This window comes from Cryptomeria japonica, chromosome 4, assembly GCF_030272615.1.
Source record: "Cryptomeria japonica chromosome 4, Sugi_1.0, whole genome shotgun sequence".
Lineage (NCBI taxonomy): Eukaryota > Viridiplantae > Streptophyta > Pinopsida > Cupressales > Cupressaceae > Cryptomeria > Cryptomeria japonica.
This window is the reverse complement of record NC_081408.1, coordinates 128,550,226-128,564,556: the sequence shown is the minus strand read 5'-3', so window position 1 is coordinate 128,564,556 and position 14,331 is coordinate 128,550,226. Positions and strand designations below refer to the sequence as shown.

The 14,331-nt window shown below is 34.6% G+C and overlaps 1 protein-coding gene across 1 annotated transcript; it reads right to left on the bottom strand.

Moving 5' to 3' along the window:
- Positions 1 to 10,570: 10,570 nt before the first annotated feature.
- LOC131079857 (probable disease resistance protein At4g33300) lies at positions 10,571 to 12,525 on the bottom strand. The gene is made up of 3 exons (XM_058017897.2): positions 12,105 to 12,525; positions 11,814 to 12,025; positions 10,571 to 11,589 (listed from the first exon to the last, which is right to left on the bottom strand). Exons 1-3 carry the CDS (start codon positions 12,428 to 12,430, stop codon positions 10,775 to 10,777), a joined length of 1,353 nt encoding a protein of 450 aa, XP_057873880.2. The 5' UTR covers positions 12,431 to 12,525; the 3' UTR covers positions 10,571 to 10,774.
- Positions 12,526 to 14,331: the final 1,806 nt, after the last annotated feature.

Here is a 14,331-nt window from a genome sequence, read left to right as displayed (position 1 = left end):
ATAGATTTGTGGAATTAAATTATTTTATATCCATATTTTATATATATATATATATAATCATAGGAATGGTTTATTAAAGAACATGTTAACTAGTTTATGTTATATATTTTTGTCGATATATAAATACCGGCCTGTTTGAAATATTGGCGGATTTATAATGCATGTTAGAGGAAGTCGACATGACTGGAGTCAACTTGAAATGTTCTAATCATACACTAACACTTGGAAAATTACTAAGACACATAGAAACAACTTGCATGAAGAGAGATCGATATTAATATCGACTTATCACCTTATCAAAATCATTGAGTACAAATGGGATAAGGACTTTGTGCTATGAAACATGAGCATTATGAGGATTATTCCACGTAGCCAAACACCTTGTAGATAGGAGATAATACTAGGAATGGAAATTAAATAAAATATATTATTTATGAGTTTAACTCAAACTGTATTGAATAATATATGCATGAAAGCAACATATTTGGAAGCCACATATCCAATATGGTGGCTTTTTTTTTCATGGAAGTCATAGTCAACTAACCCATGTAGCATATTAATTGGAAAGGAGTGGGGGTCGATTACAAACACCGATAACCCCACATAACCATATAGCAGAAGGAAGTCGACAAGTATGTCGACTCTCCAAAATACCAACAATATTTTTAATTACAACGAACTCATTGAGTTCGAATAGGAGGTAAATTTGGTATTCATAGTGTTTGGATATAATACGACTCTGTCCTGCAAATAACCATGCCTTCATGGTGCTTTCACATTATCATATAAAATGGAATGGTTAATAGGAAACGTGGTTTACTAGCCCACGTAAACCCACTAAGGTTAATATCTTGAAATGACATGTGTAATAAGAAGTTAGTTTTATTTAAACCTTGCATACCATGTGTTAGTCGATACTAGTCGACTTGGCAATTAAATCCCTCTTCCCATGATGAACCAGCAGTGAAGTTTGCAGATAACTAAAACTCCTCCATGATCCATGGTAAGAGGTAGTCGACTCAGGTCTCCACGACTGCAGAGAATAGCAGTCGAAGGCCAAGGGAACCTTTAGTGTTTAGCAGAGGCGTCGAAGTCTTGGCTAATTCAAAGCCAAAGTTTTAGCAGCTAATGTAAAGGGAAAATAGTATAAGTAGTAGAAAAGGATCAAGAGAATACAGAGGAAGATAGGAAGAAGATCAGAAAGGAAGAACGACAGAAGATCGACAAAAGAGATTAGAGAGGAAATTTTAGAAAAGAGATAGAAAGAAGAATAGAGAGCAATAGTAGAAGAATCGACAGAGTATTGTGAACCATCATCCAAGAGAGGAGTAGGCAGATTTGAGGAGGAAAGTGAGACCTTCACCTCAAGCCAATAACAAAGCATAATGAGGTAGGATCTACTTCTATTTTTGGTCAATATGCATTTAGAAAGGATAGGGAGAAAGTCATAAAATAGTGCAATAGTTAGTAGAAAGGGATTTGATTAAGACAAGCTAGGATTAGAACAAAATTGTTTGAACTCTCTTTTGATACTCATATAAAGAAATGCATTATGAGGTACATTTGATAAAATAACTATGAACATGAATGGAAGATGATTAAGAATGGGAGGAAGTGCTTTATAGGTTTCTTTAGATATTCCTTAAAGAATGATCTAGTTTTAGATTTATGCAATATTCTAATGAAAGAGTTAGAGTCGTGATATGAATCATTTGTTAATTATTTAAAAATTATGTTCATATAAATATAGATACAATAGTGAAATATTTTCTTAAAGTTTGTTGATAAACTTAATGAAACTCTCAGAAATTAGATCACCAAACTCTCTAGAAACAAAGTAAGAGGATAGAGAGAGAAACTTTGAAATTTGAATCACAAAGAAGATGAAATACTAGGATAACGAATTATTAAATATTGAAGCTTAATTTTAAATTCATGAACAAAAGATTTACACTTTCAAATTTGATCCTTGCATGAAAAGTAAAGATGATTATTAGGTGTCGCATTTGAAAATCCAAATAGATAGGCACTTTATGAATTTTCATCATGTTAGATTGTTGTTATAAAAAATTAGTAAAATCAGTGAGCTGAGTTCTTAAATCATGGAAAGTCACATATTAGTATTAAACTAAATATGTTATTCGAGAAAAGAGGTAGACGAACCACAACACATGGAAAGATATAGAGCTTAGACGATATAAACATGGAAATTCTAAACCATAAGAAAGGGAATGCAAGTTAATGATTACGCTTTTAAAATGTTTTGATAATTGAATAAAAGAATGTGTACTCATTTTATTCAATTTATATGTAAATATAGATACATGTGTTACACCTTCTTAATATTTAATTCTTGTCTTTAAATTGCTTGAAATATAGAAGTGAAAGATTGTTTTCTTTCAGATGTATATTTGTTTATCTATGAAATATTGCTTCTTGTCAGATAGGATTGGTTGTAATAAAAAATTTATTCTTTCTATTTCTATTCAATGAAAGATTGTCTTCTTTAGCATTATATTTTTCATCTTGCAAGAAATAGGAAGCTAGAATTGAAAGGTGAAAGATTGTCTTCTGTAAATATTTATTCTAAGATTTATGTGAACAAAGCTAGATAAGCTTGTGTTTGTGGAAAGCTAACTTACAGGACGAGTGCTGAATGTGGATTATAGAGAGAATAGTTTTCTTTTCTAAACTATCTATTTTTTCTATGCATGGCATTATACTCGGCCGAGTAATCCAATTGAATAAACCATTGAAATACATGGAGTTCTTTTATTTATACTCTCTACCATATCCTTGATTGATCTTGCTTGTTTCTTAATAGAATTAAAAAATTGAAAATGCATGTATCATCTAAGAACGCACCTGATTCCATCTTCTCTTTTGAATTCTTTTGCTAAGCAATTCATGCAAGGTCGGGTATTCTTGATTGACTAAGAATTTCGGGGAAGCGTAGGCTTCAAGGTTGGGTGGAAAAAGTGCCTAAATCTTGTTCTTGTCTTCATGCTAAATATTTCATTGAAGATAGCTTGGGTTGCAGATCAATGGATGCATCTCACCCTTTACTCTCTATTATTTTGTTATTGAAGTTACGCCAACTTGAAATGCCTAAGTATTGAATGATTGAGATACTACTTTTATAGATTTATTGAATGAAGAATCTTTATCTTTTATAGAAATTTCGTGTTTATTACGATTTAAATGGAATGATCAAATGAAGCTATAGATGGAAAAGTGGAATGAAATAGATTTATTAATTGATTTATGAGTTTATTTAAGAATAAAGTGTATTTTGGCTATTACTAAAGTTAGCACGATTTACGTCTTTACACCTGGCCATGGTGCAAATACCAGCAATAGGTACAAAACAATAGACCTTGAGTACAAAAATAGTAGACCCTATCCAGACTAGTTTTTACTTTTCCACAAGAGGATGGCTTCCATTGTCCATTGAGAACCCTCCTCCATGTCTTCCTTTCCTTCTATATAAATTTTTTCAACCTTTGATTTTCTCTTTTTTGGGATCCCAAAATATGGTTTAGATTTCTTGCTCTCTATTTGGAAAATTCCCAGAATCTTGGGGGTAGCCACCATAAAATCATCTTAAAAAAAGTCTATATCCATATCATCCAAATCCTCCATGAAAGGAAAAGTGCCTTCCGACTCATATCCATCCTCCTCCCCCTAGGTCCTTCAAGGAATTTCACTCGAATTAACTAGCACTGGGAATGATATTACCAAAGGGTTCTCAAAAAGAGATGAAACTGAAAGCCGAGAAGGATCACAAGCCATCGTAAGTTGAGAATTTATAAATTTGTAATGGCTTCTTCAAATGAAGTTAGCATTCGGTGATCCAACATTTCTAACCCATTTCTTGAGGCACACCTTCCTAAAACCAACAACTCTCTGAAGAGCGTAGGGCTCAATTTTGTGTCCTAATTGATTGCATTGAAAACAATGAAAAGGAATCCCTTCATAATTTAAAAATTGAGTCCAAGAGGAAAAGGAAGATTGAGTTTAGATAGAGTGGAATAGAGGATAAGATAAATCAACCATAGCAGATACTCTGACAAACTTGTGAGTAGAAGCAACATCTTTCGAATCAAACTTAACAAAGCTTCCCACCTGATTAATTAACAACTTGATGAGATCATCATTTTGCATGACCAGGGGGAGATTGTAAAGTCTGATCCAAATAGGGACCTTAGTAATCCTGATATAATTTGGGTAAAAAAAGGGGTCCAAGGAGCCAAAAAGAGTCCAGAATGCTCGAAAAAACAAGGACAGTTCTTCACCATGAATGAACAATCAGCCACAGAGTAAAAAGTGAGAAGAAAGAAGACAAAATCCAAAGGCTCAATCATAGGAGTAGAAAGATTAGTCCAAGAGGAATTAACCCACTCCATAACCACATCCAATCTCGGTCGTCTCCTCAAGCATCTCATAATAAAAGATCGATCCCTAATATTTGCAACGATCTAATTAATATTATCATCTGGAAGACAAAAGTCTATATGCTTCTCAAAATAGGTCATGATTGAATCCCCAACAAAGAAATAAGATTCATCATTCTGCCAAACAGGCTGCATCACTAGGGAAGAAGGTTGAACTGACTCCACACACAGGAGTAGAGGGTAGAGGATTAGAGGTACTAGTGCAAGGAGGGATCTTACAAATCCGCTCCAAACAATAGGCATTACAAACATGAAAAGAATTGCTTCTATTTTTACAAGCTGCTAGGGCATCTTGGTCTAAGCAAATAGGAGCCCCTACACTAGCAACAATCACCTTCTGAACTAAAGGGGTGGATGGAGATATGGATACACACAAAATAAATTAACAATTATATCATAAACACACAAAGCATATGAACACATAAATTGATATGCTGCAGCACCAACAATATAATTTTTATTGCTTCATCATGTGTTAAAAACAAATTGATTACAATATGGTTTATTTATAAATAATTACATCATCGATTAGGAGATTCAACTAATAGCTTTTACGGTGCATGGTAATCATAACAAATTGCTAACTAAACTAACTCTCTACTTGCATGCATACAAACTATCTAGTATCCTATGGATGAATGTCCTGCACGATACTGCATGGTCGGTGCATGTTAACTAGCTAATAAACTATGCATGATCTCTACACAATGTATGCCAATGTTGCATGATAGTAACATCCAGTTGAAGATGGCTATAAACAGTGGAACCTGAGCTCACGGTGGCAGTGGTTTCATGGTGGTAGATCTTTCTTGCATGCATAAGAAATTACCATATTCCAACGTTCCCCCTTAATTTCAATTGCAAATGCTACTGCATGTACAATTCTTTAATCACAACTATCATGAATGCTACGACATTTTTTAATTCCTTTGATGATGACTACAGTCTTCTTTAGTCTTCTTCTATCTCTTTCTAATATCCATAACCAAGTGTAAGTTCTAACCATCTCTTGATCTTGAAATCTTTCCTTTCTTTTGGCTTCCTCAATTGCTAGGGCAGTCCTTCATACCTTGAAAACTTCAATTTGAAACTTCTTGCAAACTCACTATTTGTAGACGTCTTGCTAGACAATATTTCCTTTCACCTAAACATAAGGTTGTCATTGGGTGACTTCTCTTCTCTGGATCACCTTGGGATTTTCTTTGCGGCTTATCCCTAACCAATCAGTACAAATCTAAGCAGTTTTGGCTTACCACGAAGCATCGCACTAAGTGGTTTCTAGCTAACCATGAATCTTGCATAGCAGTGATTTTAGATGACCACAAACTTCACACATGCGTGGTTTCAAATGACCACAAACTTAACAAATAAATGGTTTTAGATAACCACAAAACTAAACATTGCACCTTGCTTCTGCAAGATTTCCTCTTCTTGATCTCTTCTAGACCTCATGCATGACTAGCAATACAGGCTCTCCCTCCTCAAGCTACAGCTTCAGCATGACCAATTTTGACCCGTTAAGACGATCTCCATATCTCTACAATCTCCAAATCTCTTGGTAGTAATGGACTCCTTCTAACTGCTACAACAGTTCACACCAAGCTCCTCAATATCTTCACTATTAGATTCTTCAGAACTGATCTCTTTCTTTCTTTTCTCCAATGTCTTCAAACTTCACAACCTCCACTTTTTCACTATCACTTTCTTCAAAACTTTATTCTTTTCAGTAACACTCCAATAACTGGCAAACTTTTAAGATCGATTACCTTAAAACTTCAATAGTCTTCTTATGCTTGTGGGCTTCCCCTTAACAACAATTCTCTATTTGAACAACACCTCAAATACTTAAAATCCAACATGCCCTTTGATTTGATCTGTAAATAGCAAAAGCTCCAATCTTCTTCTAATGAAGGTTGCGGCCTCAATAGTCTTTGAAACTTACTTTGCAATCTTTCCTCCTTGAATCAACCTCGCTGGCGATCTTGTCAAGTAACAATCTCACGATATCTTCTAGTCTTTTACATAAACACAGTATTTTAACAGTTGCAACAAATATAAACCCATCATCTCTTTACTTGTGACAAACTTATTCATGAGTACAATTCACCTTCTGTTGTGATCACTTAAACTCATTCATTGGCACAATCTCCACTTGGGCGGCTTCTTCACTGACTTTGGCAGCAACTTCCTTTTCTAGAGAAACAAAGGTCTCAAAAGATCTCGTATTGACTTTATCTGATGCGAAAACTTCAAAATCTCCTTCAACAGCTTCAAAAATATCTTCACCGATGACTCTTGAGTGAACTATCTTTGACTTCTTGGTGCACTCTGATTCCTAGCAGTCCCACAGCCCAATCTCCTTGTGATCTCCTAATGGCTTCTTTAACCCTTCAATCTTCAACATTCTCTACCTCTTTTCTTTGGCAGTCTTCCTTATCACTCGAGATTCTAACCTTCTCCTCTCACCTAGATCTGATACCACTTTGAAGGGGTGGATGGAGATATGGATACACACAAAAGAAATTAACAATTAGATCATAAACACATAAAGCATATGAACACATTAATTGATGTGGTGCAACATGAACAATATAATTTTTATTGCTTCATCATGTGTTAAAAACAAACTGATTACGATATGGTTTATTTATAAAGAATTACATCATCGATTAGGAGATTCAACTAATAGCTTTTACGGTGCATGGTAATCATAACAGATTGCTAGCTAAACTAACTCTCTACTTGCATGCATACAAACTATCTAGTATCCTATGCATGAATGTCCTGCTCGATACTGCATGGTTGGTGCATGTTAACTAACTAATAAACTATGCATGATCTCTACACAATGCATGACAATGTTGCATGATGGTAACATCCAGTTGAAGATGGCTATAAATGGTGGAACCTGAGCTCATGGTGGCAATGGTTGCATGGTGGTAGATCTTTCTTGCATGTGGGAGAAATTACTATATTCCAACATGAACTGCATCCAAAGGGTCAACATAAGGCACATTCTAGGAGGAGGTCAAAAAAATCTTGAGACACCTTCATTGCACCTAAATGAAGGGCATATTGTTTTCTTCCCTCACCACCAACTGTTCCTTCCTTCATTTTCATGACTTGGGTTTTGCCTTTGGTTGCACCCTTCCCTTTGCCCTTCGGCTTTGGCCTCTGTAAATTTTCCCATCCATAGCATCAACATCAAAAACCCCTTCATTTTTGCCATTAAGGATGACACAAAGGACTGCCTTCACACATTATATTAAACCCTAGTTTGAACTCCAAACTGCATTCCCAATGAGCCTTGCCAAACGCAGAAACCTCTGGGACAGAACAAAAATGAAGAGTGTGCACATAGAGCACCAGTAGCAAAGCAAATAGGCCCAGGCTAAGGCCCATAAGCCCTAAACCATTATGTGAACTCCTATGTGTTTTCTCTCTTCATTGAACTATTTTTTTCCCAAATATAGATTTTATTTGTAGGTGGGTATTTGACATATTATTTAGCTTATATCTATTGAGTGTAATGGTCAAATCTATTGATATTGATAGCATAGTTATGTCTTTAGCTTTAGAGGTGGAGGAGACAATTACTACTCTCCACTCCAGTTTTAATTAAGCCTTCAATTGTTCACACTTTATATTTGTTGGACCTACTCTGCCTACTCTACCCTCTTATGTTGATCCTTACATCCAAACCTACATCCATGAGTGGGTAAGAAATTAGATTAAAAATTTCAATGCAAAAATGGGAAGCCCAAAATTTCATTGGAAAATGCAAACAAATTTCAAAGGGGACATAATCATTCACTTGGAATAAGAGTTTGATATGAAGAATAATCTATAGTTATTGATCCTATCTGACACTCCACTACAGGCTTGTACACCAAAATCTACACCTAGGAGTGCTTAAGGTAACTAGATTTAAATTTTTAATGTAGAAACGCATCACCCAAAAAATCCATTGGTGAATAATTAAATTAGAAAAAAAAATAAAAATTGATAGAAAACATCACCTAGAATTAAAGGCTAATATGAAGAATCTCTATATCTATTGGCCTTGCTTTGCTTAAACTTGCACCCACAAATAATTAACATAACCAACTATTCAAATGCCAAACATTATCCAAAATAAATACACACAAAAACCCACATGAAATTGAAGCCACTATGAAGAATTCTAAATCATTGTAGATCTGCCCTATCCTTTTCTACAAACCTTGACATGTTCAACCTGCAATGTGCTTAAAGAAATTAGATTAAAAATTTAAATGTTAAAAGTGTAACTCATAAATTTATTGGTTAAATATGTTAGAATGTGAAGTCCAAATTGGATTCTCATCTAGATGTGGTTGAATCATCATGGATTCTCATCTAGATGTAGTTGAGACTTACTATAAATAGTAAGTTATATTAAAAGACTTACTAGAAATAGTAATATTTCAACATGTGTTTTACATGTAGTTGTGTGAATCATACTTACAAACCTCCACATATTCAACCTGCAATGTGCTTAAGGAAATTAGATTAAAAATTTAAATGTTAAATGATATAACCCATAAATTTATTTGTTAAATAGCCATATTAGTTCAAAATGCATACCAAAAAACCACCTAGAAATGAAGAATACCATAAAGAATTCACTATAGTTATCGGCCCTGTACGGTTACCTTGTGCAAACCCATATATCAAATGAACGTAAATTAGATTGAAAATATTCAATACAAAACTGACAAATAGGAAATTCACTGGTTATAAGTATTTTATTTCTAAAAAGTTGAATACCGTTGAGTATGTTCAAACTCTCTAACACGTATTTAATTGCAGACACTTGAGAAAAACATTCACTCATTAATTAAAATTGGTCGAGAAAGAGTGCTTACAATCTCGACAACCTGCATTGCCTATTTGTAAACCCAATGAATTTTTGCCAAGTTATACCTTCTATTTGTGCATGCAGAGTAGAGCGGGAACAATAAAAAAGTGTCTGGGTGAAAGAGGAATATGTAATAAAAAGATGTTGTGGTACCATCCAAGAATGTATATTTGACTATACTTGTTAACGAGAAGCTCTGTTCCACCTGCAGCTCTCCATTAACGAAAGAACTGATTCATAATATTTTCTTGCCTCTTTGATACGACAAGCATTCATGAAAGCATAGACAATGTAAACTAATATCTTTGCATGTAGAAAAATGGGAGTTTTACAATGGTGAAATGATATCCACGAAAGTGTAAAAACATGCAGAAATAGAGATGTGGAAAGCGCAAGGAAGAAACAAAATGTTTTAATGGTTTTTGAAGGAGTTTCTTTAAATTGTGTATCTTTCTTTTTTCGTTTTTCGTTACTACTATCTGTTGTCCATAATCACTCTTTCAATCTTCCCTGAATTCAACTGTCAGCTAAACATCAAATTTATGAAAAAATAAATAAAAAAATGTAGAAAGTAGTTTTTGTTTACAAACATTTATACAGCCCTCTACAACTGATAAATGCCTCTGAAAAATATACTATTCAGCAAAAAAGCTACTGTATATTAAGTAAAAGATACTTAAATATATTTAGTAAAACTCAACAATTCCTTACAATCCTAGAATCTAACATTATTCTTAACAGAAACTGCTTGACAGAAAATTAATATTGATATAAATCTACAACTCCTACAAACACCATGTGTATGATTCAATTATTTATTTCTATAACTTCCCCCGCAGTATCGTCACCGCAGTAAAGTTTAACCACCAAGATCGGGATGGATTGGTGTGGTTCCCCTACGCCTGAGACACCGGTTCGATTGGGTGTAGGTGCGGCTACGACAACTTGAATGGAGGAATGAATCTCCTAGTTGTTTTTGCCTCTTCGATCTGGGACCTATTGATCGCGACGACCAGGGTGAATAAACAAATCTTTACAGTAGAGAAATTCAACAAAATAATTTTTAAGTATAAAATTTAACAAATTTGTACATACAACACAATACTGAAACTTGGAAACTTATGTGCATTGGGACTGATTTCACGTACATTCACAGAAAATGACATCAAATTTAAGAGCTGTGCGGTCAATTCCCACCCACTTACAAATTTAATTTATTATCTCTTGGGATGGAGAATACCTTCGTTATGTATGTACAATCGACAAAAAAATGTTTACTGCATTGAACTGCCACAAAAGAATGATCATAATCATTCACTGAAAATATAGAGGACTTTATATTGGTTTGTCCCAGTGAACATGAAAAGTTATTACAAATTATTTACAAAGTATGTCAATATCCTTGCATCTTGTCCTTCAAGATGAGAGATAAGAAAAGAAGTCAGACATCAAGCCAATCCAAACTAAAGTACGCTTCCACAATTTCAACTCTAAGCTCAGGAATAGAAGTGTTCTTAACTCGCAACCACTGCTTCCCAATCGTCTCATCACAGGTAACAAGCTTCAGGGAATGTAGCTCACAAACAGTTGAAGGTAACGTCGTCAAATTGGAACACTCTCTCATATCAAGCTCCCTCAATTTCTTGAGTTGTCCTATTTCCTTTGGAAGTTCTGTCAAGATCTCACATAGTGAAATGTCTAAATACTCCAACTGTTCAAGCTTTCCAATTGAAGCAGGAAGCTGTTCCAAGCATGGTAATTCTGATAACTTTAACATTCTTAGATTGCTCATTTTCCCAAAATCATATGGTAAATTTTGAAGCTGATGACAGTTGGTAATAGACAAGGACACAATGGAGGGTATATTGCAGATACCAAGGGGCAACTCCTCCAAATCATTGTTGTGGTCCAGATTTAAATCTTGTAAACTGGTAAATGCGGGTATATTTTCAAATCCTTCACATAAGCTCAGAGATAGCTTTTCCAAATACTGCAGTGCTTCAATGCCCTGTTTTCCACCAAGCGGTGAAATCAACCTCTCCAAGCGGACACTCTTGAGCTGAGTGAGTGACGATAAGATATCTAGACCTTTCACTGTTGCTTTGTTTGTGCCGCAATTGGATATCATCAGAAACTTCAGCTTTTTCATGGATTTCAGAAATGGGGGAAGAAAGTATTCTGTGGAAGTGAAGAGTAACAACAGAGCTTCTGTTTCGGGGAAATTCATATCGTACCAGTCATTTTCCTCCATACGGCCTGCATTTATTAATTACAAAGCAATTCCAATAAGTACTCGTTATATATGTGGAATTCAAGCACAACCAAGTTACCTAGAAATCTGATGTAAACCTTATTATATTGGGAAAATCCTTATTTGAAATTCAATTCTCTTGTATCATTGGTCATAAAAAATAATGTCTATCAGTACAAAGAAATCTTTTTGAGCAAAATGGATGTGTAAGAGTTTTTGAATAACTCACCGGTGAGAATGCAGAGAATTCGAGTATCAAATGCTCTACCTCTGAGCAACTCATGTTTCCCCAGCAAACTACCATTTTTCCTTTCTATGGACAACCTCTTGCGGTGGAGTATATTGTCTTCGTGTCCCAAATCGAAGACCAAATCACGTATTACATCACGCTGGGAGATGTATAGCTCTGAAGCATTTCCACATGGGACTATTGTACTTCCTCTGTTAAGTGAAAACATGTCAGATTGGTGTTGAAAAACATGATTAAAAGAAATCGAATACATAAAGCAGAGGCAATTACCTTGGATTGCCAGTTAAATTTAACAGATTTCTATCCGCAAGTTCTGATAAGATGGCAAAAGCCTCACTCCTTTGTAGCTTTTCAACATAAACCCAAATGTCCAAAAGTGCATCAGCAGATATTTTCTTATCTGCGGGGAACAATGCCAAGTCTAAGAGACATTCCTTGTGTACATGATCGAAAGAGTCAATATTGATCTGCGGCAGAGTATATAGCCCTTTTCTTTGATAATTTGATCTATATTTTCTTTTAGAAATTTTATTCGTTGCCCTCTTCCAAGCCTCGTGCGATTCCACTTGCATACAGCTTGCAGTCACTGAAACCATTTGTTAGAAGTATTTACAGAAGGTTCAATTTCGTTCCAATTTGAAGCCTAGTGCTGCGTAATCCTTAGCGCTTTGTCCTTACAGTGTTTCTTTTCTGTGATTTCTTCTCTTTGGAATGCTAATAGAACTGTCTATCTTTATAGAAGAAATAAACACAGCAAACATTAAAGTGACTCGGTCTTACTGAAGTTGCGATGAAATCGGCATTCTTAGCAGCGTGTACGCCAAGAAATCTGCATAGGCTTTTTCTCGTGGCAACTGTTTGATAAAATCCTCATTAAAAATGTTGTTGGACTTGTTATTCAATTGTAAGGCTGTTTTCTCATCAATTCTACGAGTGAACCCTTAAAATAATGTATCTTCCTTATGCCTTCATTACAGACTTCACGGTAACTACCGCGAATGCTTCATGATGGCCCTTTCAAATGAAGTCGCATAGATGAATCTTTCCTCACATCATCTTTCCTAGAAATGGTTTCGTGTTTGCCTGACGCATTCCTTTAACCTTCAAAGTCATTTCGGAATGGCATCTGTTGAATTGGTAGAAGAAATTGATAACAATGTCGCGTGGTCTGTGTTTGCTTCCTACTCAGCTTTTTCCAGTCAAGCACATAGGAAGTTGACTTCTCATTTCGTGCAGTTTGTGTTATCTCACACGTTGGAAAATATTTTCTCATCATATGAGAAGATAGAGGAGCCTTTAATGACCGCGTTTTGGGAGTTTTATGTTATCATTGCTCACTTTACTTTCTAAGTGGGAATAATCATTTTTTTTTTTTTTTTAAATAAACATTCTACACATGTCTAAGGGTTAAGTCAATAGAATAATATATTTAAGTTAATATGTTAAGGAGACATATTATTTATTACTAATTTGATAAGACAATCTTATCAAAATATTTATTAATGGATAGAGGAGCATGGTAATAGCATGCAAGTAGGAGAAATTGAAGTTCATACCTGATTATTCCAAAAAGACAAATTGAAGTTTATTAGAGAGCTAAAAGAGGAAGGCATGAATGCCATGGTGGGTGATGGAGTTAATGATGCCCAAATATTAGCAGTAATAGATGTGGGTAAAGCTATGGGTGTGGAGGGCTTTGACATAACAAAGGTATATCCAGATGTAGCTCTCATGTATGACACAATAAAGATTGTTGGTGCAGTGAAAATAGGGTAAAGATCAATAATGACAATATACATAAATGTTGCATTCTCCCTATTTAACAAATATTTCAACTCCCTCATATTTGTTTACCCCAACATGAGACAACCTTCCCAAGATGCATGGCTTCATTTAATGGATAACAACATAATTGTTTTAGAGTGAAATATAAAATTATAAAATAATAAATTATTCAACTACATACAAATTTCAAAAATAAAACTCATGGAGACCATGGCAAGTGACTTAGAGTTTGCACAAATTGTGTTGTGCTATCAACAATGTTGATGAGAAAATAACATAGTTTGTAGGGAATTTAAGAAACCTTCGTGCAATAGAATTTTTTAAAATGAGACAACCAAAATGAATCTTTGTATTGTTGTTGCTTCAATCTATACATTGTAAACTAAAAGTGGATTTGAGGACAATATTTCAACTCCTTGATAATTGTTTTTCCAAGCATGAGACAACTTCCTTAAGACGCATGTCTTTATTTAATGAATAACAATAGACTTTTTTATAGAATTAAATAAAATATAACAAATAAATGATCTCGCCACACACAAATTTGAAAAACTAAAACTCATTAATACCATAGAAAGTGACTTACCTCAATATTTTGTACAAGTTAGTGGAGTCCCTCGCCTCATTCCATAAAGAACATGTTGCAAGGATATTACCTCACCTCATTCTTGTCATTTTAATAAGTTAACTGAGGTCCACCTAAAAAACCGAG